Source organism: Leishmania infantum, chromosome 29 (genome assembly GCF_000002875.2).
Source record: "Leishmania infantum JPCM5 genome chromosome 29".
Lineage (NCBI taxonomy): Eukaryota > Euglenozoa > Kinetoplastea > Trypanosomatida > Trypanosomatidae > Leishmania > Leishmania infantum.
Genome location: NC_009413.2, coordinates 429323 through 451444, shown reverse-complemented (window position 1 = coordinate 451444; position 22122 = coordinate 429323). Strand labels below are relative to the sequence as shown.

Genomic DNA, 22122 nt, shown 5'->3' with positions numbered 1-22122 from the left:
AAATCTGCGAAAGAAAAGCGAGGAGAGAATGAGATAACTGTGTTGATTCGTGTGTCGGTGCGTGCGTGTGCGGGTGGATGGTTAAAAAAAAAAGACAGAAGAAGTAGAGAAGGGAATCGAAAAGCGCGCAGTCAGAGACGCAAGCACTGGACAGGAAGCAGTCGCGATCGCGCAAGAAGAGCTGCAAAGGAGTGAGAAGAAGGGAGAGCTAGATCGGCAGAACTGGTGAAGCCGTGATCCTTTTCGTCACGCCCTCGCAGAGGGTCTCGTTTTCCCTGTGTGGGAGTGTATATGCGCGATTTATTTTCGTTTTCGTGTGTCGTTTCTTGTTCAGCGCTTAACGCCGCGTGAGCCGTATGTGTCTCTCCCCCTCTCTCGCTGCTTCCCGCTTCCTCCTCAATGATGAGGCACGGTGGGAGGGAAAGACCGGACCAAACACACAGAGAGAGATAGCGAGTCCACCACCCCACCCCCACAAAAAAGAAGTCAGCAACGCTCACACAGACACAGACGCACGGCAAGAAGAGCAGCGGAAGACAGAGAAGGTAGGCTAGTCGAATAACAGAAAGCGAGAACGATTAAGCGCGTGTGCGCAGTGCAGCGAAGAATTTACCTCACGCCACAGCAGCGGTGGCAAAAAAAAAAAAGACAGCGAGAGTGGGACTCGTGGAGAGCGGAGAGAGATGGCAAGCAGTGTCAGCAAGTAAACAAGGGAAGAGGCCACTGGCAGCACGGGAAAAGAAGACGAGCAATGTCCTGGCCAGAGTAAAGACAGGAGAAACACACAATGGGCGCGAAGAAATGCACCAACAAGAGAGAAAATCGAAAGCCTCCACTCCTCGCGTGTGGCCTTCCACGGGACGACTCTACCACGTCGTCCCCACTCTATGCGAATGTGTTTGTGGGGAGGGGGGTTCGCCTGTGTCTTGCGTTGATGCTGCAATCGGGCACTGCTTCTCGGCAACACGATCGTGCGGACGAAGGTGTGGGGATGCGTATGCAAGAGCGGGAGTCAAAGAGGGGAGGTGGGAAAAGGTGCCAGAGACACACAAGAAAAGGAGGCAAAGCCAAAGGTCGGCTCGTTGCGAGTGGGTGAAAAATAGCTGCGCGCAAAAAAAGGCAGCGAAAAGGAGCGGGGGGAGAAGACGCGCGGATACGACGCTGATTGGTGTGCACGAGTGTACAGCCTAAGTGCGGGGTTGGGGTGTGGGTGGAGCAGCTACACGGCATAAAAAGCAGTATAAGGGGAAGGTCACCGCGTGTATGTGCACAGAGAGAGAAGGAGCGTGTTAATGCGCTACAGATGTCATGCGCGGATACAGGCAATGAAGGGTACAGCGCATAAAATAAAGAGGGCGATAGTGGAACGCACACACACACTTATGTACATACATCGCCGCATAGAATCCACTCACAGCATGTAGCCAGAGAAAGGAAGTAATGGAGAAGTGAAGGTCAAGCAGGAGTGAAGGATCGTGACGTCAGAGCCAGAGAGCGAGGGGGAAAGGAGAACACCCTGTCGAGAATCACATGATGCGGTTGGCCACTCCAATCTGGTAATGCTCGCGCATACCGTAACACCACTGAGCAAAACAAAGATCCGGTGGTCACTCTCGAGAGAGATTCATGTGTATACACTCACAACCGTATATGCGTGCGCACGTGGATTTCCAGTCGGCGGTCACGAAGTACATCGGAGTGGTTTGTGTCTATGTTAGCGAGCGTGAACTCTGTCATGCGCTGAATGCAGGCCGAAGGGCCCCCTCCTCCCCCGTCCCACACCCCACCCAATCACAGCGGCCGTCACCAGCAGCAGCGGCGATGGCAAGCGTAGAGAGGAGTGAAGCGGGAGAAACGGGGAGGAAAGGACACGGGCGAAGTGTCTGCGGTGGCCATCTGCCTCTCACACTCAGTCGCGCATACGCACGGATGCTCTGCGCAGATCCGCGGGGCGCTACTTATATCTCCTTCCTCCTCTTTCCCATAGTTACGTGCGGCGCGGCGTAGCCCTCAACCGCGAAGATGAAGGGCACGGGCACGCACACACAGGGAGAGAGATGCAGAGATCAAAACAAAAACGAAAAAGGAGGGGCGAACGAAAGGAAACGGAAGATGTCTGCGCCTGGAGGCACAGCGGCCTGGCCACGGCAACGACCGCACTGACACGAGCAAGAGGGGGGAGGGCGAGAGGGAGCGAAAGAGACCACCTCTCTAACTGTAGATGGAAGCTTCAACCCCGCCCCATCCTCTTCCCTGTCACGCCGGCCTGCTTGGCGTGCGTGTGTGCGAACGCTACAGCTCTGCCGGTGCCTTCAAAGCCGTCCGCCGCTTAAACTGAGAGATCGGAAGCGCCCACGAGAGAACTGTCACGGTGAGCACCGCCACAATCACAAAGAACACCAGCGCTGCCAAACGGGTCTTTGCGTTCATCCTGTCCCACGGGAAGTCCTCCCCGCTGGGATCCCGCTCAATCATGAAGCGACCGGCAATGGTGACCACGTCGGGGTAGCACTCGGGCCGCGCCACCATCGGTGTCTTCTGCCGTCTCTGCGGTGCATTGGCGCGATCGATGGGCGACGAGAGCGACGGCTGCGCCGACTGCGTCTCTGACCCCCCGGGCGGCCAAATCTCGGGCGGCAGAGTCAAGGAGTGCTCCGCTGGTGCCTGGTGGACCGCAGGCAGAGGTGGTAGTAGCGCAGGTCTCAAGTCCGCACTGAACCGCTTGTTGCGGCACACAATCACGCCAGGGTAGGTAAAGACGCGAAGGTGGTAGAGAATGGGAACGCCAACGCAGCCGACGTGGTCGTACGGCACAGCCCAGAAGCCACGCCGGCCGCACGGCATCAGCGGATTGACAGAGGCACCGGCCAGACCACTCGCGGCGGTGTTGACCGTCAGCTCCGCCACGCGCTTCAACGGCGGAGGTATGGAGGAGGGAGAGGTGCTGTTCCTCGAAGAAACTTTGCGGTGCTCCAAGAAGCTGTTGGTGTCCTGTCCATTGAGGTGTTGGCAATTCGCGCCTTCTTGCACGTCCGCCGCGACGGTCGGCTTTTTCTCTCCCTCTTGGCCATCCTCTGCGCTCAGACGGCGGTGCGCTCGCTCCTCCTTGCGCACCTGATACGCGCGCCTCTGCGCAGCCGCAGAGGCGCGTTCACTCAGCAAGAAGCTTTTCATCATCTCTGCACGGCTATAGTCGCGGGAGATGTACACCACCTCGAACCCTTTTACCTCGTGATGTGCCTCGTAGAAGTTGCCAATGACATCTATGAAGGCATCGCACTCGGGGCTCCACGAGGCGCCAAAGAACAGCACGACGTACGGCACGTCACGGAGCACGTCTGCGGCCAGACGCTTGCTACCATCCTGGCGCAGCAGCTCTAGATTGGACCACTGACCGAAGTAGTTCATGAACGCCTGTGTTTAGTTGTGTGTGACGGTCGGGTGCCAGCGCGTGCCTCTGTGTATTTGTTGGAAGGCAACGGAGTGGCGTTGTACGTTTTTTTTTTGCTTGTTTGTTTTTGTTATGTTTTCCGCTTTCCCCACGTACCTTTCCAAGGCGACGAATGCCGCAACGTCGCCCCATCCACGACTGTGTTCCTGCTGCTGCTTTGCCTCCTCGTCGGCTGGTGACTGGTCGGCCCTTCCTAATTGCCTTCAGGCAATGCTATTGCTTCCTTTGTCGGCTTCTTCTCTTCATGGTGGTGTTGGGCAGCTCGTTCCCTCGCGAGTCGTGGTTACGCGTGTGATTATGGTGATGTGAGCGCACGTGCAGGTTTGATGTCGGGTGCGATGATGGTGGTGGAACGCAGAAAGCAATAGGCGGAGACGAGGCAATGCGGATTTCCCAGACGGAGAGGGAGAGTGAGCGCGGAAGTGTAAGGGAGACGCACGTGCGTAGCGCCGAGAGACGATGACGCTCGTGTTTGCCTTCCCTTTCGTTTGCTTTGCCTGACCTGCGCGGTAGCGAGAGGAAGGCAGCGATCGGGGCACCATTCGTACCGTCCTTTGCGGGCGAATCGTTGACCTGTAGCTGTGTGCGTGTGTGTGTGTGTGTGTGTGTGCCTAAGCAGCCACCAACGCGAGACATGGCTGACGCTCACATGTTTTGCGACTGTAAAGCACTCGCACAAAGACACAGACAACACCCTCTGGCAGCACCACCCCCTCCCCAGAGGCTTCTCGCTAAGAGAGAGAGAGGAGAAAAGGGGGAAGAGAGCATGAGGGAGAGACGTCACCTCCACATGAGACGGTTCGCTCTGTCGCATTCATGATCGGTGTTCTTCTTTTCCTTTTTTGTTGCTGTTGTTGGCTGTTTGCCTTTGTCTGAGTACGCATAGATAGATAGATGCTATGCATAATGGCACATAACTGTTTTTTTTTCTCTCGTTACCGTTTTCTTCACGTTTGTGTTTGCTCGACTCTCTTACTTCGTATGGCACGCGCAATGCAGTCTGTCGTAGAGTCCACGTATGGTGTCCTTTACTGTTTTCTGCTTCTTTCGTCCTTCCCTTGATTCTCGTGCCCTCCCCCTCCCCCTCCCTGTTCGCCATCCATGGCGCACGCGCAGGCCCATAACGAGGGCGACAGGTACGGCAAAGAGACGGAGGGGAAAAGCGCTAGATGCCGCACGAAAAGGGCTGGACCGGAAAGCAATGAAAAGGGACGGTGCTGGATAGACACGGACACGGGGGAGCAAAGAGGAGGAGGGAACGATGTGCGGCAGCGCCCTCTGGGAATAGGATCAATACAAGAGGCAAGAGTCAGCATAGGTGCAACAAGAAAAAGAAGGCGAGCCGCGAACGCGCGCGTGCGCACTCGCCAAGAGAATGGAGAGTGAAGGGCATCTGAAAGAGGACAGAAAGAAAAGCGCCAAGCCTATCTGTTGCATGCAGCCACGGAAAAAGAAAGAACAGCTCGAGCTTGCGCCACAGCACTCGCATCAACGTGCACACACACACACGCACCACAAGACACGCCTCGCAAGCACCAGCGCCACCAGGGATGCAGGAGCGACTCACTGTTGCCTCCGCCCCACACTTTGAATTCTCTCGACTCATATGTACTCTATCTTCGTCGGTGAGCAGTCGTACTTCCGGCTACGTGCTTGCGTGCGTGAGTGTGTCTGCGAATATTTGTCTGCGTGAGGAGAGAGGCGGGTGGCGGCAGGTTTGCAGGAATAAATCAAGATGGCGTGTTTTCCAGCACTAGCGCAAAGAAAGGAAGCACATAATACTGAAAAAAAAAAGACAGGAAAAATACGAGGGGGAGTGGGATAGGGGCGCCCACTGGTGGAAGGTGCGTGCGCGAAGAAAACAAAGAGAGGAAGAAGAGGTAGAGCTGATGGCCATCGGGGAAGTGGAGAACACATAAAGTGTGTAGACTCACTAGAAGTCTGCAGAGGCCTCCCTCCAGCAGTAATTTGTGTCGGCTCTCCAAAGGAAATCATGCACACACACACACACACAAGCACGCAGGCGTCGAAAAGAGGCACGCTTGAACGCTACCGCTGTCCTTGTGCGCAGCGCCTGCATGAGACACAGGCAGAGCAAAACGCAGCAAACAGCTTGACAAGCCCGAAAGGAAGAAGACAGGCAGAGAAAGGGAGGAAAGAGGACACACAAGCGCACACGCATGCACACTAACAGGTCGATATGAGTTACATCAGGAAAGGGTGAGGGGTTTCAGAAGCACTCGCATACGAAGAGATCGAGAGGGAGGGAGAGAGAGCTACATCCTCGTCTTTTCGTGCTACGCTTTCTGGACGGTGCTCGTATTAGAGCCCCCTTCTGTAGGTAGTTTGCCGTGTGTCTGTGCTGGTCGAAAGGAGATGGAGACATACAAAGAAAGAAAGAGAGAGGGGGACGGCGACGATGGCGCCCGCGGGAGGAGCGAATACAAGCACGCATACCAGAGCACGCGGCAAGTCGACTAGCTCGTGTGTCCATTTGTGTGAATGCTCTCGCAAGCCGTGGTCAGAGGACCGCATGACGCCACCAAAGCATGACTTCATTCAACAACAGACGTATCACGGTGAAAAAAAAAAACAGAGAAAGTAGCCGCTAACCGACATCAAGCATATGCGTACCCGTAGGCGCACGTGCACGGTGTAAAGCAAATCGTCGTTGACTATATAAGAGGAGGAGGAAGCAAGCCAAACTACCTGCGGAGCCGTGAAAGCCACACAAGCACACTCCGTCGCTCACCTGCCACGAGAGTATGATGTCAGCAGCATCCACTGCGATACCTTTTCTTTATGTGGGGAGAGGGGGATTGTAATGGCTTCCTCCACTTTTTTGTTTTCCTTCCAGAGTGAATGTGTTGTTCCCTCCGACGCCGCCAAGCGCGTGCCTGACGTAGACACGCGCTGGCATAGACGTATTCGCCTACGCACACACGCAAGAAACGCTTGCAGTTGAGAACGCGTATGTGTCTGTGCGTAGATGTATCATTCCGCATCACAAGTACGGGAGAAAAGTGTTTGATAGGTTGCATGCCCCCATTCTGCTGGCACAGGGCAGAGAAGTGGGCTTCGAAGGAGTGAGAGTCACACAGTACGCAATTTAGTACGGGCTGCTTCCTCGATGGGTGTGGCTCCGCAGTACAGCAACCAACACAAGCTCAAAGAAGCCTGTAAGTAGCAAACAATTTTGTCTCTCTCTCCTGCGCGATACAGCCCTCTCCACAACCTTCCATGAACAATCAAGAGCACATATATACATGTATAAGAAAGGGGGACGCAGAAAGAAAGCATCCAAAAAGACGGGCACACGCGCAGGCACATACCATGTCTCAGCGCTCAACTAAAAAGCGAGAGAGAAGAGCGGGAGAGTCGAATCCATAAAGAGTTTGTGAAGCCTTGTTGCTTCTCTTGCTTCGCCTTAGCACGGTTTCCTTCCCTCTACGCCTTGAGCCTCCCAAAGAAAAAGAAAAAAAAATACCGCACGCGTGTGTGTGTGTGGATATGTGCATGCACACACACAAAGAGCAGAGGGCGAAAAGGAAAAGCGACGTCGATGACGCTGGCGATGTTGCTCACCAAGAGCACATCCCGCACGCAGAGAGAGAGGTGGGAGACACCGACGCATGTGCACGTGCATGGACAGGACGAGAAGTGGCAGAGGTTGAAGCAACTCGAAGAGAAAAACAAAGAAGGAAAGAGAGGAGCACTGCAAACGGACTGGAGAAAGGGGGTCGGAAGGGGCGGGCGGGTAACCGTAATAATAGCAACGCAGCACACAACGGGAAAGGCATCGGGCCACCCAAAGCGAAGGAAGTAATGCGCACGTGCACACAAGCAGACGCACGCACAACGGCACTCCAAGAAAGAAAAGCACAAGCACGCCGATGTATCGAGTGCGCCTCGCGTGGGAGGAGGCGAACGTTGTGCAGCTTCTGGCACTCGGGCAGCATGGCGAGGGCATGTTGTGGAAAATGGGGACGGGGCTGGCGAGTCCGGAAACTGGCGCCCGCCAGGACGAAAAAAAAAAAAGAAAAGATTGCTTGAAAAAACGGAGAAGGATGGTAACGAACAGAGCTACGAAATCAACGACAGCAGTAACGACAAAAACAAGTTGAAAACCACCACAGAAAAAAAAACAGAAAACCGATGTCGACCACGCGCACCGACCGTGACGGCGTTTGCGTGGGAGTGCACGCTTGAATCGCACGTCGCAACAGGGTGGGGTAGGGGTGAAAGTCAAAAACTACAGCTCCCCCCTCCAATAAGAAAAAAAAGAGGGGCAGCTGACACGTGGTTAAACCACAGAAACAGCGAGAGGAGGAAGGAAGGAAGGAAGGAGTTCCGTGGGGTAGGGAAGCGCGAGAGAGACATACATGCCACAGACACAACCATGCACTTACCAGTCCTCCTCCTTGACAACCTTCATCCAGATACGACAGTGAAAGATGTGGTTGAGGAACGTGGCCAGCTCGAGAAAACGCACCGGGGTATCGGAAGTGTAGTGCACATAGAGCTTCTGCCCGTCCGCCTGGAACTCCACATCCACAAAGTGCATCCACTCCACACGGCAGCTCTGAAACAGGTGCGGCTGCGTAGTCAGGTACCGAAGGAACTCCAGTGTCGCCTCCTCGAGGGGAAGCTGCGTGTTACCATGCATCAGGATCTCGTCGGCCAGAGCGGCGCGGTGGATGGAGGCGGCGAGCGAAAATTCCAGGTGTACGACGAGGTGAGCGGCACGTCGCTGCACATCTGTCATGGCCTCGTACTCGTCGCGCGTCATGGAGAGCGTGACGATGCCGGTGTCGACACCCATGTCTCCATCCACGACCACCATCGTACCAGGGGCGTAGTGCTCTGACGCGACGGCGGTACTCTTGCGGAAGCGGTGCTGCAGCAAGCACACGTACTTCATCTCCGACTCGTCCAACACGGTAAAGCGCGGCCCGTCGCCGCTCTCAACCTCCAGACCGCGCCGGCGGTTCATCAGGCGGCGGGAGAGGGGTAGCATGCGGCGCAGTACGCGGGTGGAGCTGTTGCTACCAGGCCCGATCACGCACCGCCGGAGCTCCAGTGCATCACGGAAGCAGCCGCTAGAGTCCAGCTTCTGCCACAGGCCAAGAAGGTAGCTTGTGTCAAGGTCGGCCAGGTCGGCAGCAAGCAGTTCCTCTTTCGTCGAGGCCATCTCCGCCAGCTGCGCCAGGGCGTACACGCGCGCGCTGCGCGGCCGCCACCCCCACCTCGACGCCGACTGGTACGCGGAGCGGGCCGCGCTGAAGCCCAAGGGCGAAGAGTACGGGCCTGGACGACGTACCGCAGGCCACACCCCTGCCGCAGCAGCCGGATCAGCGGAGGCGCCGACTACGCCTGAGGCCGGCGAGAGGTCCTCCTTACCAGGTGCTTCAGCCAGGACTACGGCATCGAGTGTCGATGGCGACGCCACGTGCGACGCTTTAAGGTGCCCAGACGCACACGAGACGCAGGACGAAGAATCGGTGGACACGACAGGGTCTTCTTTGGTGGCGCCCGCCTTTGCGCCTCTGGCCGGCGCAGGAAGGCCCACCTGCTTCGAGCGCGGCTTCGGCACCGACGGCTTGCCACGCTCCGCAGGCGCCGAGGCCGTGACCGTGAGCACAGTTATCGGTTCTGTCTCCGGCGGGGCCGCTGGGGCGGCACCGTCGTCATCATCGTCCATAAAGGCCGAGTGACGGAGCGGTGCGGAGGCACCACTCGCAAAGAGAGCAACGGGGACGGTCGCGGTGGGCGCTGCCTCCCTCACACTCAGAAGTGCGCCGACAACTCCGCTGTGCTCGTGGCTGAGCGACAAGTCGCCGTCACCGTTCACGTAATGACGCACACATACCTTCTTTGTCGGCAGGCGACGGGGGCTGGGTCGCACCCCGTCGGCGCTGTTGCTGCTGCTGCCGTTCGCACCCGCTGCGATGTCTGGCGAGCGAGGCGGCTGCGTGACGTTGGCCCTGGCGTCGCCGCGGTCAGAGAAACCGAGGGTGGCGCGTGCGACGTAGGGGCTGCCGGCGGGCAGCGAGGAGCACGATGTGCTGGTCGCCTCGCTGCCGTCGCTCTCGACGGTGGCCTGGGTCTGCGGCAGAACGATGCGGCTATACGGATCATGCCGCCATACGACACCCGGCACCGTCAACAACCGATCCAGAGCATCCTGAGTAGGGGCCTGCGCGGCCGCCTCGTCGCCTCCCCACAGCGACTGGTCAGATGCCTCGGCGTCGACAGCGCCTGCGGCGGGAAGCCGTGGAATGGGTGACAGCGCCGCCACCGCCGCCTCCTCGGCGGCCATACTACTGGTAGAAGCAGCTTCGTGGCTAGAGCCGTTGGCGACGACTTTTTTCCCCGAGGCTGGACCTTTTGCAGGAGCGGCGAGGTCGGAGCGCGACAGCGGCTTAACACCGGCCCTCTGCGCCGCGGAGCGCTCCTTGAGCAGCTGAGAGGAGCGGTGCTGCTGCATCAGCCGCGCGTGCACGTCGGCCAGCAGCGCGCTCTCCTCTGGCGAGCAGGACCTCTCTACCGGCTCTGACGCAGCGCCGGTGCTCCTCCGATGGCTGTGCGGCAAGGGGCGCTGAGTAAGTGGAGACGTCGCGCGAGGATATGCATGCATGTCATGCGGCGTGCCCGACTTCTGAGTCGACATGCGAATGGGCTGGGAGGCGTCCACCGGGCTGTAGCCTCCATGCTGGGCGCAAGCCACGAGTGAGCACTGCGTCACAGCAGCCGCGGCGTCGGCGCTGCTGATATGTGCCTTGCATGGTGGAATGTCGTAGGCGCGGCCGTCGTACGACAGGAACTGCGGGGCTCGCGCCGCCCTAGACACGGGCGAGCTGGTTGACAAGGAGGCCGACGACGGCAACTCCATCACGCCAGACGGATATGTGGGCGGCACGCCGATCGCATGCGCATCATTTCCGGCGGCTGTGGCCGCATACGACGGAGGCAGCGCAAACGGGACCAGCGTGCCAGAGCTCGACTGGGGCGAGAGTCGTGGCGGAGGCGGCGGCATCATGACGTAATGCGACCGCCCATGTGAGCTGCTGAGCATCTCCTCCTCCGCAGAGTTCTGCCCCATCGAGACTGAGGTGGGCGTAATGCCGCTGCTCGCGCAGTCAGCGTACAACCCATAGCCACTGCCGCAGCTACCGCCAACGACGTTGGAGCAAGAAATGGAGTAATACCCGCGAGGTAGATACCATTGAGGAAAGCGGGAACCGCTGAAGCTGCAGCTGCTGAAGACGGAGCCGGCAGCTTGGTCCGTGTACCCATACCCGTTTATGCCGGCGATGGAAGGTGTCGCCCCGTACCCCATCACGGGGCTGGCACTGCGGGTGCCGGCACCGCACAGCTCTGCCGAGGTCAGCGGCGAATCGGCGTAGCGAGGCTGAGAAGAGTGGTAGTAGAAGTCGTTCGCTTGGGCCGCGGCTGCGGCGACGTAGAAGTCGGGCTGAGGTAGCAGCGGCGGCGTGATTGTTGGCAGCTCGAAAGAGTTGAAAGACGAAGGGTAACTGCTGCCGCAGGCGGTAGCGCCGCTCTGGATCATGCCACCAGCACCGCCGTTGTACGGCTGCCCGTAGCTCACCACAAAAGGCCGGAAGTTACGGCAGTAGCCCTGCTGTACACCAGCGATAGCAACGCCGTTTTCTGCCGCGGGCATGGCGTCAGCGGCGCCGGCGCTACCACTCATGATCCTTGCTTGGCTTCCTGCTGCGTCATTGCCCATGTGAACAAAGGGGTAGGCGTAGGTGCCCGGGCTGGATGCGCCAGCGGACATCAGTGCAAGGCCTTGCGGCGTTCGCAAGTGGGCTCTGTGTGCGGACGCGTAGCGAGAAATGGCGCTCAGATGTGGGTGGCAAAAAGAGAGAGGGAGGAAAAGCGCGTTCTGTGCTGTGCGCAAGCCCGCTCCTACGAAATGGTCAGACACACCGCGATCTGTTAAGCGAGAATAAACACCCTTGCAAAGGCGGACAAGAGAGAGGGAGAAAGGCAGCGATTTCCGCCGTCAACAAGGAAAAGGGTCGAGAAGCACACGGAGCCCCGGGCGCGCCTGTTCGAAGTAACGAACGCTAGAAATAGAAAAGAAAACGGAGAAGCGGTCACAAAAAGAAAAAGGGAATGCAGAGCGAGAGGCGACGGTGACAGCGGAGTTTGCGTGTGTGAAGATCTAAGAGAGGAACGGGGAGGGGAAGGGGGCAAAGAAGGAAAAAAAACGAATAATGCACAAAACAATATACACAACCAATACAAGCGTATTGGGACACTAGGGAAGAGCACGAAAACGAAAAACGAAGGGGACACAGGCGGTTGTGGACAAGCGAAAAGAGGCCGCTGATGAGCACAGGCACGAAGGCGTGGCCGCTTTCTTTTTTGTTTCCTTGTCGCTTACGCGCTGCTGTGAAAGCGTAGAAGCTATAGGGGAAAAGGGGGGTACAGGGCACCGATGCGCATACACGGAGACACAGATGTACACACTTGCACGCGACAGCAAGTGAGACAGAGAAAGTACGCTGGATGGGAAGGCCTCTTCGTCACGTTCAAGCGAAGGCAGTCGCCAGCGCGTGCACGCACACACGCCGGGAAAGCACACGGAAGTAACAGGGGCACCCGATTTGCTTTAGATGAGGAACCCGCACCGGCACGCAAGCACGCACCTCCGTCCGCAGACGCGCGCGCAGAAAGAGAGAGAGAGCTGTGACGCTCGGCAGCAGAGAGAGCACAAGCAAAAATTCAAAAGCGATCGAGATGGCAACAGCCGAGCGCTGAACGGGCCTGTCTTCCCTTCACGGACACTGGAAAGCAGGAAGGCAGAACAACAAAAAAAAAGATTAAAGCGGCGGCAGTGATAGTGGCCGAGTGTGCTTGCCTATGAAATCAGCAACCTCTTCCCTCCTCCCCTTTTTCAGTTCTCCAAGCCGAAAGGAAAAGTGAGAAAAGAAAAACAGGAAGAGACGCACAACGGAAAAAAAGTGCGGAGACAGAGATGACGTATTTTTTTCTTTTTTACCAGGTGCGGAACAGAGGCACACACACGCGCAGACCGGCCGACCGACAAGCAGACAGACGCACCCAAATGCGTGCGAAAAGGTAAGCGCCAACTTCTTTTTGGCTTCTTTCGACTGTTCGCACCCAAGAAGGAAATCCAGCACGCGCTCGGCAAGCTGATGCGCAACGATTAATAATAATAATAAAAGAGGGGGTACGCAATGGAGGGGGGACCCTGTTTTACTTTTTCAAGAATGCAACGCTTCAGAGGGAAAGGGAGACGTAAGACCTGCTCGCGCTGCTCTTTGCGTTGGATAACCGTGTCTTCGCTCGAGCTGCGACGATGTGCGTCAGAGCGTGCAAACGGAGCGCTGCTCGACGCGTGAGAAACCCAGTGCGCACGCAGAGGCGACCGCAAACACGCAAATGGTGTGGCAGCGCTGGCGCGCGGCGCACAAAGACGGAGAAGGAAGAAATATAAAGGAAAATATATATAATAACGGCGCGACACCCAGGGGAGGAGGGAGCAGACGTCGGAGCTGAGGGAGGTGGTGAATGAAGGCGTCGCCGGATGTGTTTAGGTGTGCCACGACAAAGGCCTGTGTACCTCGAGGAGAGAGATCGGTCGAGGTGATGCAGGCACAAGTTTCGGTGAGGGTGATTCGATTTATGGGCTTCTTTTGTTTCCGTTAGCGGTAGGATGAGGTGCGCACAGACACAAATACAGAAAAAAAAAGAAGGCGCACTTGAGGGGAAGGAAGGGGAGGGGGTATTAGACGGCTCCTATCGTATCGCCTGAAAAGATCGACAAGCGCGACGTTGGGATGAAGATGAGGCAGGGAAAGGGGTGGTGCAGAATATCTATAGAGATATAACGCTGAGAAGGGGAGAGGGGTCGTGTAGTTAGTGAAGTGGTTTTGCTGAGCGCGTCTGTCCTTCTAAGGATACACAAGTAAAGAAAGAGGATAGGTTCCAAGTGCGTTCTCTGTGAGAAATCCACTTCACTTCGGTTCTGGCAGGTTTACGGTGTGTGCGTATGGGCTTGCGTGGTGCGCGTCAGTCTGTGTGGAGTAAGCACACAAAGAAGTGCAGAGAGAGAGAGAACGCACGCGCGCAGACGTGAAAACAGAAATGGCAGATCAATGAAAAAATAAATGTTAAATCACAACAAAAAACGCCTCTGTGAAAGATAGAAGTCTTCTCTGGTAGTGTTGGTGATAATGGCAAGAGAGGCTCTGTATCCTCTTGAAAAACGGAGGGCTCTCTGGTTGTGTAAGCTCGAGAACGGTGACGCTCTCCCCTCTCCCTCTCTCGCAGAATTATCTTTTTTTTTCAACTTCCACGCTGCTTCGTTGTAGTCGACGTATTTCCGTCACTTTCCCTGAGTGGCTGGAGATGTGGCGTGTGTATGTATCGCTTATCGAAATCCTGCAAAGTCTGCCAGAGGACGTGTCCACGTTTGCTTAATTCGGTTTTTTCTCCCGTCCTGCCGCTGTGCGTATGGCCAGCAATGCACAGTGCACAGAAGAAAGGTGTAACGTATCGATTCCCCCAGCGCGGAGGTCTGGAATCAGCGAATGACGAAGGGGGCGCAAGAAGCAAAAAAAAAAATGACGTTGCGAGAAAGGTGAACCGCACACGCACGCGCGCACATGCACACAACGGCACAAAGCCGCCCGCACTCACAAAACACACGTCAAGAGCGAGTGCAGGCGAACGATGGAGGCAGACCGAGGGTGTCTGCGTCCTCGCAGCAGAGCGAACTGAGTTTTTAAGAGGAGAAAACGCACACTACGCACACTTCCGCACAAGTTACCTTCTATCTGTCGGCGTTTGTGCGTGTATGATCGTGCTTACGTACCCTGAGTTTTGTGCCCGTGCTTCCTGCTTCCAACGAGAACTGAGAAGGCGTGTTTACCTGTTGCACTCTGGTATCTTCTTCGGTTTTGCCTACCCGTCGCTTGTTCTTTTCGTCTGCTGACCCTCTTGCCGGAGCGGCGGTGTCTTTGTCTCTGCCCAGATGTCGTCACTCAGTCCCCTACTCGCTACTCGAAACTGCGTCTGCACTTCCTCTGCCGCCTCCTTCGTGCGTTCTGCCGGCGTCCGAAACCAGTCTGGTGCAGGCCAAGACAAAGACAAGTTGGCGAGTTAGAGAGAGACGGGGGTGCTGGTCAGGTATAACTCGACCGAGAAAAAAAAGCGAGAGCGAGCAGCGCAAGAAGAAGAGATGGAAAATGCGAGGGGAGAGGGGGAGAAAGAGTCAAGAGAGAAGAATGAAAAAAGGAGGGAGGGGAGGGGTGTAGCAGAAAGACCAAAACGAAAAAAAAAGAAAAGGGCGAACAGAATTAGGCGGCCAGATGCAGCTGTGGGCGAGATAGAGAAAGAGCACAGAGGGAAGGCGGCAGTTGTACGTGTGTCGTCGCACGAAGGCACTCCAGCAGCAGTAGGTGGATGAGAGTCGGGCACGCAGAGTCGGGCAGTGCGAGTAAGAGGTAGACAAGATTCCAAATGATCTCGTATACAAGACGTACAAATCACGTCCGCTGCAGCAGGCACAGCACAACGCGAAGCACCGGCAATGGCAAATGCAGGTGTGCGCGTTTGTGCCTTCGGTGGAGTGTGCGGGTGTTTTGCTTGACAACCCTGCCGTGTGCGAGAAGAAAGGAAAAGAATGCGTCTCACCACTCTTTTTCACCGTAAACAACGCGAGCAAGGGTGATAGTGAAAGCGCGCGAGAAAGTGCAGTCCGATAGAGCGCGTGCGCGACTTGCAAATCGCCGGGTGGCTTGTCAAGTACACGCTGCGCTTAATGCTGCCGATGATTATACTTCTACAGTCACCACTACCGCGTCCCGACGCTGTTCTCTTTCCTTTTTGCGAGCTCTGCGTGTGTAGGTGCGTGTGACTGTGTGCGCACGAAGGAAGAGGAGGGGGAAGGGGTAGGTCGGGGGGTCAATCACGTTTTGTGACTGAGAGATTCAGGGCCAACAAAAAAGGAAATCGAGAAAATGTGAATAAAAAAAAGCAGAGAGAGATGCGCAGAAGGTGCGTACAAAGACACGCGCCCAACAGCTAAAAGGAAAGAAAGAAGCAAGTGCGGATCGACTCAAGGAAAAATGGGTGAAGCGGAAGTGGAGGGGGCTAGGATGCTGGCCTTCTGAATACGTACACGTTAGCGTGCCTCTGTTCTTTCTGTCTGTTTTTTTGTTCAGGGGCTCTGTTCGGGTGCGTAAAACAGAATCGCGCGCCTCTCTGGATAGCTTCACACACACACACACAAGCACACTCCAGCTAGCCACAGCGTCCCACGGGGGTGCGAAAGAGGGCCACGTTGGCGACTGTGCTGCACGTGTGTCGCAGCGACTCTGTGATACGTGTGTCTGTCTGTTTTTGTTTCTGTTAATATCTCTTGCGTTTCTTTTTTCGCTTCGCTTCGCCTTCTTTCGCTCGTTCGCTTGTTTTTTCTCTGTCCCCACGACTGTTCCCTCGTGCGTCTCGACGATGCGCTTGGAGAGTTGCGAGGGAGGCAGTGACGTCAGCGGCCCTGAGGGGAAGAGGGGTAGGGGCGTGGAGAAAAAGAACAGCGGTGTCGACTTCCTCTCTTGCTGCGGATTCGGTTATTCTGGCTAATGGTGTATCTTCCGTGTTGTTATTTTCAGCTTCTCCTCTTTTTTTTATTGCTTAACGGACAGTTGACGGTTGGCAGCGGTGCCTGCGCTGCATAGCCCGCCGTGTGCACGAGTGGTGGGGGAGGCCGCTAAGAGCGAAGAGGCGGGCCGATGGCGCGGGAGAGAAAAAGGGAATGAGGGTGAGGTGTCCACATTCCGAAAAGGAGAGCGCGCAGAAGGTAGCAGTGGCACACTAGGCCATGAGGCATGGTTGCTCTACCAACATTCACGTACACATGCATCAGCCACGCAAACGGAGTTGATGCGGAAGCAGCAGCATCATTCTTTTCCGCTCGACTTGACGCTGAAGCGCAAACACCCAAGCAAGTCCATTTCTCGCTCCTCCCCGTCACAACAAGCTAAGACGAAGGCGCGTCACTGTATTTTGATCATAGAACCCCCCACACACACACACACCACCGTGTGGTAGGCGCCTTCACGGTGTTCCGTCCTCTTGATCGCCTGCTTGCTTTCCCGCTTCATTGCCTGATTACTTACCAGTAGGCAATCTGTCCGTCGGCGACCTCATCGGCACCCTCCCGCTGTGCCGATGAATAAAGCATGAGTACACGCATACAGACACCCGCACACTCACCGGCGCACACCAAGAACGAGAGAGACAGCGAAAATGCGCAGAGAGAAGACATGATAAGGGAGAGCCACGAAACGCCCTCCCCTCCCCCCCATCATCCGCGAAGATGTACAAGTCACGTGATTGAGGCATACAATTGAAAGCTGAGGACGAGTGGGGAGGGGGGGCTGCTAGCGACAAAGTCCTTTCACAGGCATGAGCAAGCATGAAACTCACTACTCTTTTACTGCACAGCTATGCATGCTGCCCTATGTAAGAGTTGGGTGGCCTCGCAGAGGCGCCCTCACAGAGGCGAGCACACGCGCGCGTGCATTCATGCAGACACGAGTGCCAAAGCAGCCATCTAACCCTGTGCGCCTGCGTAGGCGTGCCGAAGTCCATTTGTCGCATCCGACGCAGCTGCTCCGCAGACAGGGTATACCACACCACACCATTGGCGACAAGATCGACACCAGAGAATGAACGCCTACGAGGAAAAGATAAAAGAGTCGACCATGGCAACAGAAAAAGAACAAAGAGCGGCAGAGGGCAAGAGCACTTGTGGCATCGTGCGAAACTCACCAAACGGCGACAGACGCACCTACGCATACAAGATCAACAGAGTGGGCAGAGGCAACTGAAAACCGAGCTCACTCCTCCCCCCCCGCCTCACCTGCTCCCCACGTCAACGTTGCCGTTCATCACAGCAGAGTTGTCACTCTCCATATTCACCATTGCCTCCCTCGCACCACTCCATCCGCCAAGCACGAAGAGGCGTGAGTGCTATTCTGCCAGCATGTGGAATGAGTCGGCTCTGTCCCTCAGCAATCGCAGTGACCTCCGTTCCTCCCCCGCCACGCCACTTCCCATCGCCTCCACCTTCCCTCTGTTGCCATCATTCTGTGCGCGGCACCTGTGCAAAAGGCTCCAAGGACTCCGCTGCTGCCTCGGGAGCTGGTGCCTCCTCACGCTCCCGCTTCACGCAGTTGACGCGACGACTATTGCTAGCACCTGCAATTGCTTCAGAAGCCCCGGCAGCGGCTGGCGCATCGGTGAACATGACCACGTAGCGCGAGAGAGCGTTTGTATCCGTATTGTTGGTCTTCTGGTAGACATCGCGGTGGCCGATACGGTCGTACATGACGTAGCGGCCATCGTGGTTGGCGCCGAGGGAGGCGGCGGCGTTGGTCGCCACCTGCCCCACCCGCAGTAGGTAGCTGGCTGTGTTCATCGGGTCCTGGCGCAAGGACTGGTAGGTGTTTTCTGCCGACACGCTGTACCGCAGAGTCGCGCCCAGCTGCACATTCGCAAAGTCCCCGTCGTCAGCGACGAGGAGGTTGCAGCCGCCGACAAGCATGTTCGGCCGGGAGGAGGCGGCCTTGGGCAAGACCGCGTCAGGCAGAATGACGTGGTGCAGCGAGGCGTCGCGCTCAGCAAGGAAGTCGAGCTCCTCCGAGTCGTGGAGACGCAGCACGGCAGCTCCCATTGAGGCCGCCTGCTGGTACCCGCTGGGGTACACCGGCACCACTTCCACTGGGTAAATGGTGTTCTTCAGACGATCGGCGCTCGTGCGGACCAGCTTGCCATCAAGCTCGATGTTGGTGTACACGTTGCCCGTGTACAGTTGATCCAGCTCACGGTCGTGGAACTGCAGATTCTCTCGACGCTGCTCCACGCCACCGGCGAGCGCTGCGGCGTAGTCGCTCACGGCCCGCGTGTACTCTATCAGCAGAGGGCGCCAGCTGGTCGAGTACTGAGGCAAGCCCAGCGCCTCCGTCTCGCGCAGCAGCTGCGCGACCGCCGTCTCGGCCGCCGCTGGGGCGTCACTAAATGTGGAAGAGAAGTGGCAGATCATGTACCACACCTTGCGCTGCTGCCGCTTCGTCGTGTCTTGAAAGAGAAGAGCCCACAGTGCACGCGTCAGCCGCGTATGCGAAGCGCTACTTCTGTCCAGGCCAAGCTTCGCGTGCGCGACCTCCCCGATGAAGCGCGTAAAGTCGCTGTCGATCTGCGAGGCCTGCTCGAAGGACAACTGCACATCAATACGCCATTGGCGCTCCACCTCTTCCGTTGTCAGCGCTGCGTCCGGCGGCTTCGCCTCCGTGGGCTGTGTGCGTGCCACACGTGCGGCGTGCCGCTCCTCCTGCGGCACCAAACCGATATCCGTGTACAGGGGCCGCTGCACGTGTGTGAGCGATGGCAGGTTGCGAATCTGAATTTCGTTCGCATCGACCACGATGCGAGCAATCTCTGCGTCACCGGGATCGAGGCGGCCATGCGGCGGGCGAGCGCGATCAGACGCATTCGCTGCCGACGTGGACGAAGACGACGCCGCGTCGTCCGCCTCTGCTGCAGCCGCCGCACGCTTTTTCAGCAGCGCCGCGCGCCTCAACGCCTGTCGTGCCTCATCCAGCGCATTCGGTGCCAGCGGGTAGTACGCCAGCGGAATGCTGTCGAGGAGGCCCGTCTGCATCGCGTCCAGCTCGGACTGCATGATACCGAGTGGCATGGTCGACTCAATCATGCGCTTGTACTCGTCAGGGTAGTACAGCATCGGGGCAGCAGGCACCTCGGGGTAGGGAACCGACCAACTTGTGTGATAATAAAAGGCGTTGCGGCAGGCCCGAAGCACATCGCCGAAGGATGCGTGTTGGCTAAGCAGACCAGCCGCATCACCGCGGCTAGCGGCGCGCGCGCTGGCAACCGCATTCGCCACGCCGTTCTGGCGCTGGCTGTGGCCGCTCTCCTCAATGCTAATCGGGTTAAAGTCCATCCTCTTTTAAGTAGCCGCGGGTGATACCGGAAGGAGTTGAGTCGGCGCGCGCGAACAGCAGATGCGAGCGCGCACAACCGCCTTCTGCGCCTTTATGCACCGACGTCAACACGGACACGTGGACGCGAAGAGCCTCAGCCACACAGCAGCAGACGAACGAAGTTCAGGGAGGCGGTGGAAAACAGAGAGAGAGAGAGACGAGAGGCGCGTTACCTTAGAGCCTGCTATACGTGCATACACCCAAGTGAGAGAGCACGTGTGGGTGCGTGGTGGTGTGAGTGCGCAGCGAGAGATCATAAAAGACAGAAACCGGCAACGGCACCACGTCAGGATATGGCTGCTGGAGCGGACGCAAACAGAAAGAGGGAGGAGGGAGGAGGAAGGTGCGGAACAGATGAAAGCGCGCATGGTCGCGTATCGGTCTCTGCTGTCCAACGACTACGGAAGGCCGAGAGGGAGAGAAAGAGGCGGCCGGGAGGTTGCCGCAGACAGCACCGCCACCTGCCCCTCCCCCTCTCTCCCAGCCCTACTACACATTGCGGCGACGGAAAGTCCCCGAAGAAAAAAAAAACATAAGCAAGCATACACAGCAAAACGAAGAAAAGCGTATGCGCATTGTGTGCCAGCCTCTGTTGCACCGAGGGGATATCCGGCAAGACGGCGGAGAGGCGCGTTCATTTTCTGAACAAGCGAGTACCGTACCGCAACTCTTTTTTGCCGCCGCTGGATTCGCTGGCAGCTTGAGGAAGTTCTGAAAAAAAAAAATGTCGGCCGCCGCCTCTTCGAATGTGCAGCGGCAGCATTGTAGCCGCGTGAAAGGGGTAGAGAGGCTCGACCTTGTTCGCCCCCTCCTCTCGCACGACGGCATACCTGTGCTGGTTACTCTTTGTAAAATGTGGTCGGTTGTTTGCGGGTGCACGGCTTGTACAAACGCCCACGAAGCCGTCAGAGGGGAGGATAGGAGAAGCAGTGATCGGACAGCGATGGGGGCCAACAAAGGCACGCGCGACGCACTCACACCTACGCACTCGCTATGCGCTTTACATCCACGGCACCAAGCATAGCTCAAGTAATGATAGCAAAAGGTAGGGAAGGAAAAGGAAGGAGAGGAGGGGGGGGGGCGGAAAAAAATTCGGAACGGCTCCCGGGGGGAGAGACACCGGGAGTGCTATGGAATACATCGAACTTAGAGATGCCACGCGCAGAGAGAGGTGATGAGAAGGGGGACGAATAGTGCAGCGCAACACACGACAGAAGAAACTCTGAGACACGGGGTAATTCAAAGAACGCTATGAGGCAGGGATGCAGGTGGGAGAAGCGTCGGGGGCGGCAAGCAACTGCAGGCAGAGAGAGGGAGAGAAAGCGAGATCACCTCGACGATGGAGGTACGAGAGGTGAGGGGTGGTCGAAAAGGAGGGAAGCGGATACAGTGCCGGAAGTAGCCAGAGCAGCAGAGAAAGCACAGCGGCAGTGGCGAAGTCGGGTGTGGAAAAGTGCGTTGAATGCGTACGCCCCTCCCCGGCAACGAACCCTTAAGAAAAGGATAAAGGCTTCGAGCCGGAAAAGAACCTGCAAAAGAAAGAAGCAAAGAGAGTACTGAGAAGCTACCTGGGACGACGGTCAGCACTGCTTAAGATCGGTGCGGCAGCACGCATGGCGGCAAAGGTCAGCGTTTCACGCGCCGCTGACCTCTCCATCGGACCCTTTTATTTTATGTTGCTTCCAAAATTCCTCAACCATACATCCCCCTCATTCCCGTACGCCTCCTCTTCGCCTCGCTCAACCCCCGCCCTTCCGCCCCTCACGCCCACTGTAATCCCTCCATCCGCACAGACTCGGATCAGCGGCCGTCGTAGCCACCGCTTCTAAAAAAGTACGCGCACACACAGAAACTCGCGCTAATACAATAGGTGGCACTACATCAACATCATCAGCCGTCAGTGAGCATCAGCCTTTTCATCCAAAAGAGCCCATTCCGTCTTCACACGCGCGCGCGTGCAGCGGGTCATGGCAGATTGCCCCACGCGCACCCGTCTCCCTGCCACGCGTGTGTGCACCGCCTTTTACGGCTCTATAAGCACTCAGACGTACGCGGGCATCCACAAACATCATACCAGTAAACACTTGCGCGCGTCACTGCGTGTGCAATGGAGCAGATTCGCTCCATCTGCTTACTTGCTCACAGCGCTGCTGCGCGCGCGGCTACGAGAGCGGGTGCGCACCGGGGCGGAGGGTGCTAGTTTCATGCGCTTCACTGCTGGTGCGGCCTTCTTCTTCCTCTTGACGGCGCCGCCGGCGCCGCTGCTGAGGCTGCGTACTACCTCGTCCAACTTCTCCTGCAGAAGCTGAAGGACTTCCTGCTTCGAGGGGTCGGCGGCCGCCGGCACGAAGTCCAGCCACACAACTCGATCCGGCAGCACCGTCGTGCCATTGTGGTAGGGGCACGTCTGGATGAGAAAGACGTCGGTCTTCTGCACGAGCTCTTTCGTGAGCAGCACCATGGCGGCCCGCACAGACAGGTACAGCGGCACCGTGTGCTCGTTGTCCTCCATGTTGACATCGATTCCCAGCTCCACAAAGCGCATGGCAACGTCTTCCCAGTTGATCAGGATCGCCCAGTGCAGGTGCGAGTTGCCCTGCTTGTCGGCAT

The 22122-nt window shown here is 57.2% G+C and overlaps 4 protein-coding genes across 4 annotated transcripts in view; all 4 read right to left on the bottom strand.

Moving 5' to 3' along the window:
- Positions 1 to 2292: 2292 nt before the first annotated feature.
- On the bottom strand, positions 2293 to 3408 carry LINJ_29_1220 (tryparedoxin-like protein; the record flags this gene model as incomplete). The annotated part of the gene is made up of 1 exon (XM_001466602.1): positions 2293 to 3408. The coding sequence occupies one exon, from the start codon at positions 3406 to 3408 to the stop codon at positions 2293 to 2295; it is 1116 nt and encodes a 371-aa protein (XP_001466639.1).
- Positions 3409 to 7856: 4448 nt separating this feature from the next.
- Positions 7857 to 11165, bottom strand: LINJ_29_1210 (conserved hypothetical protein; the record flags this gene model as incomplete). The annotated part of the gene is made up of 1 exon (XM_001466601.1): positions 7857 to 11165. One exon carries the CDS (start codon positions 11163 to 11165, stop codon positions 7857 to 7859), a length of 3309 nt encoding a protein of 1102 aa, XP_001466638.1.
- Positions 11166 to 17594: 6429 nt separating this feature from the next.
- Positions 17595 to 19472, bottom strand: LINJ_29_1200 (conserved hypothetical protein; the record flags this gene model as incomplete). Its single annotated transcript, XM_003392639.1, has 1 exon — positions 17595 to 19472. The coding sequence occupies one exon, from the start codon at positions 19470 to 19472 to the stop codon at positions 17595 to 17597; it is 1878 nt and encodes a 625-aa protein (XP_003392687.1).
- A 2171-nt stretch (positions 19473 to 21643) lies between these two features.
- Positions 21644 to 22122, bottom strand: part of LINJ_29_1190 (conserved hypothetical protein) — a gene marked incomplete at both ends in the record, with an annotated part of 1083 nt that continues 604 nt past the window's right edge. The window contains one exon of the mRNA XM_001466600.1: positions 21644 to 22122. This exon is cut by the window's right edge and continues 604 nt beyond it. Within this exon, the coding sequence (XP_001466637.1) occupies positions 21644 to 22122 (479 nt within the window).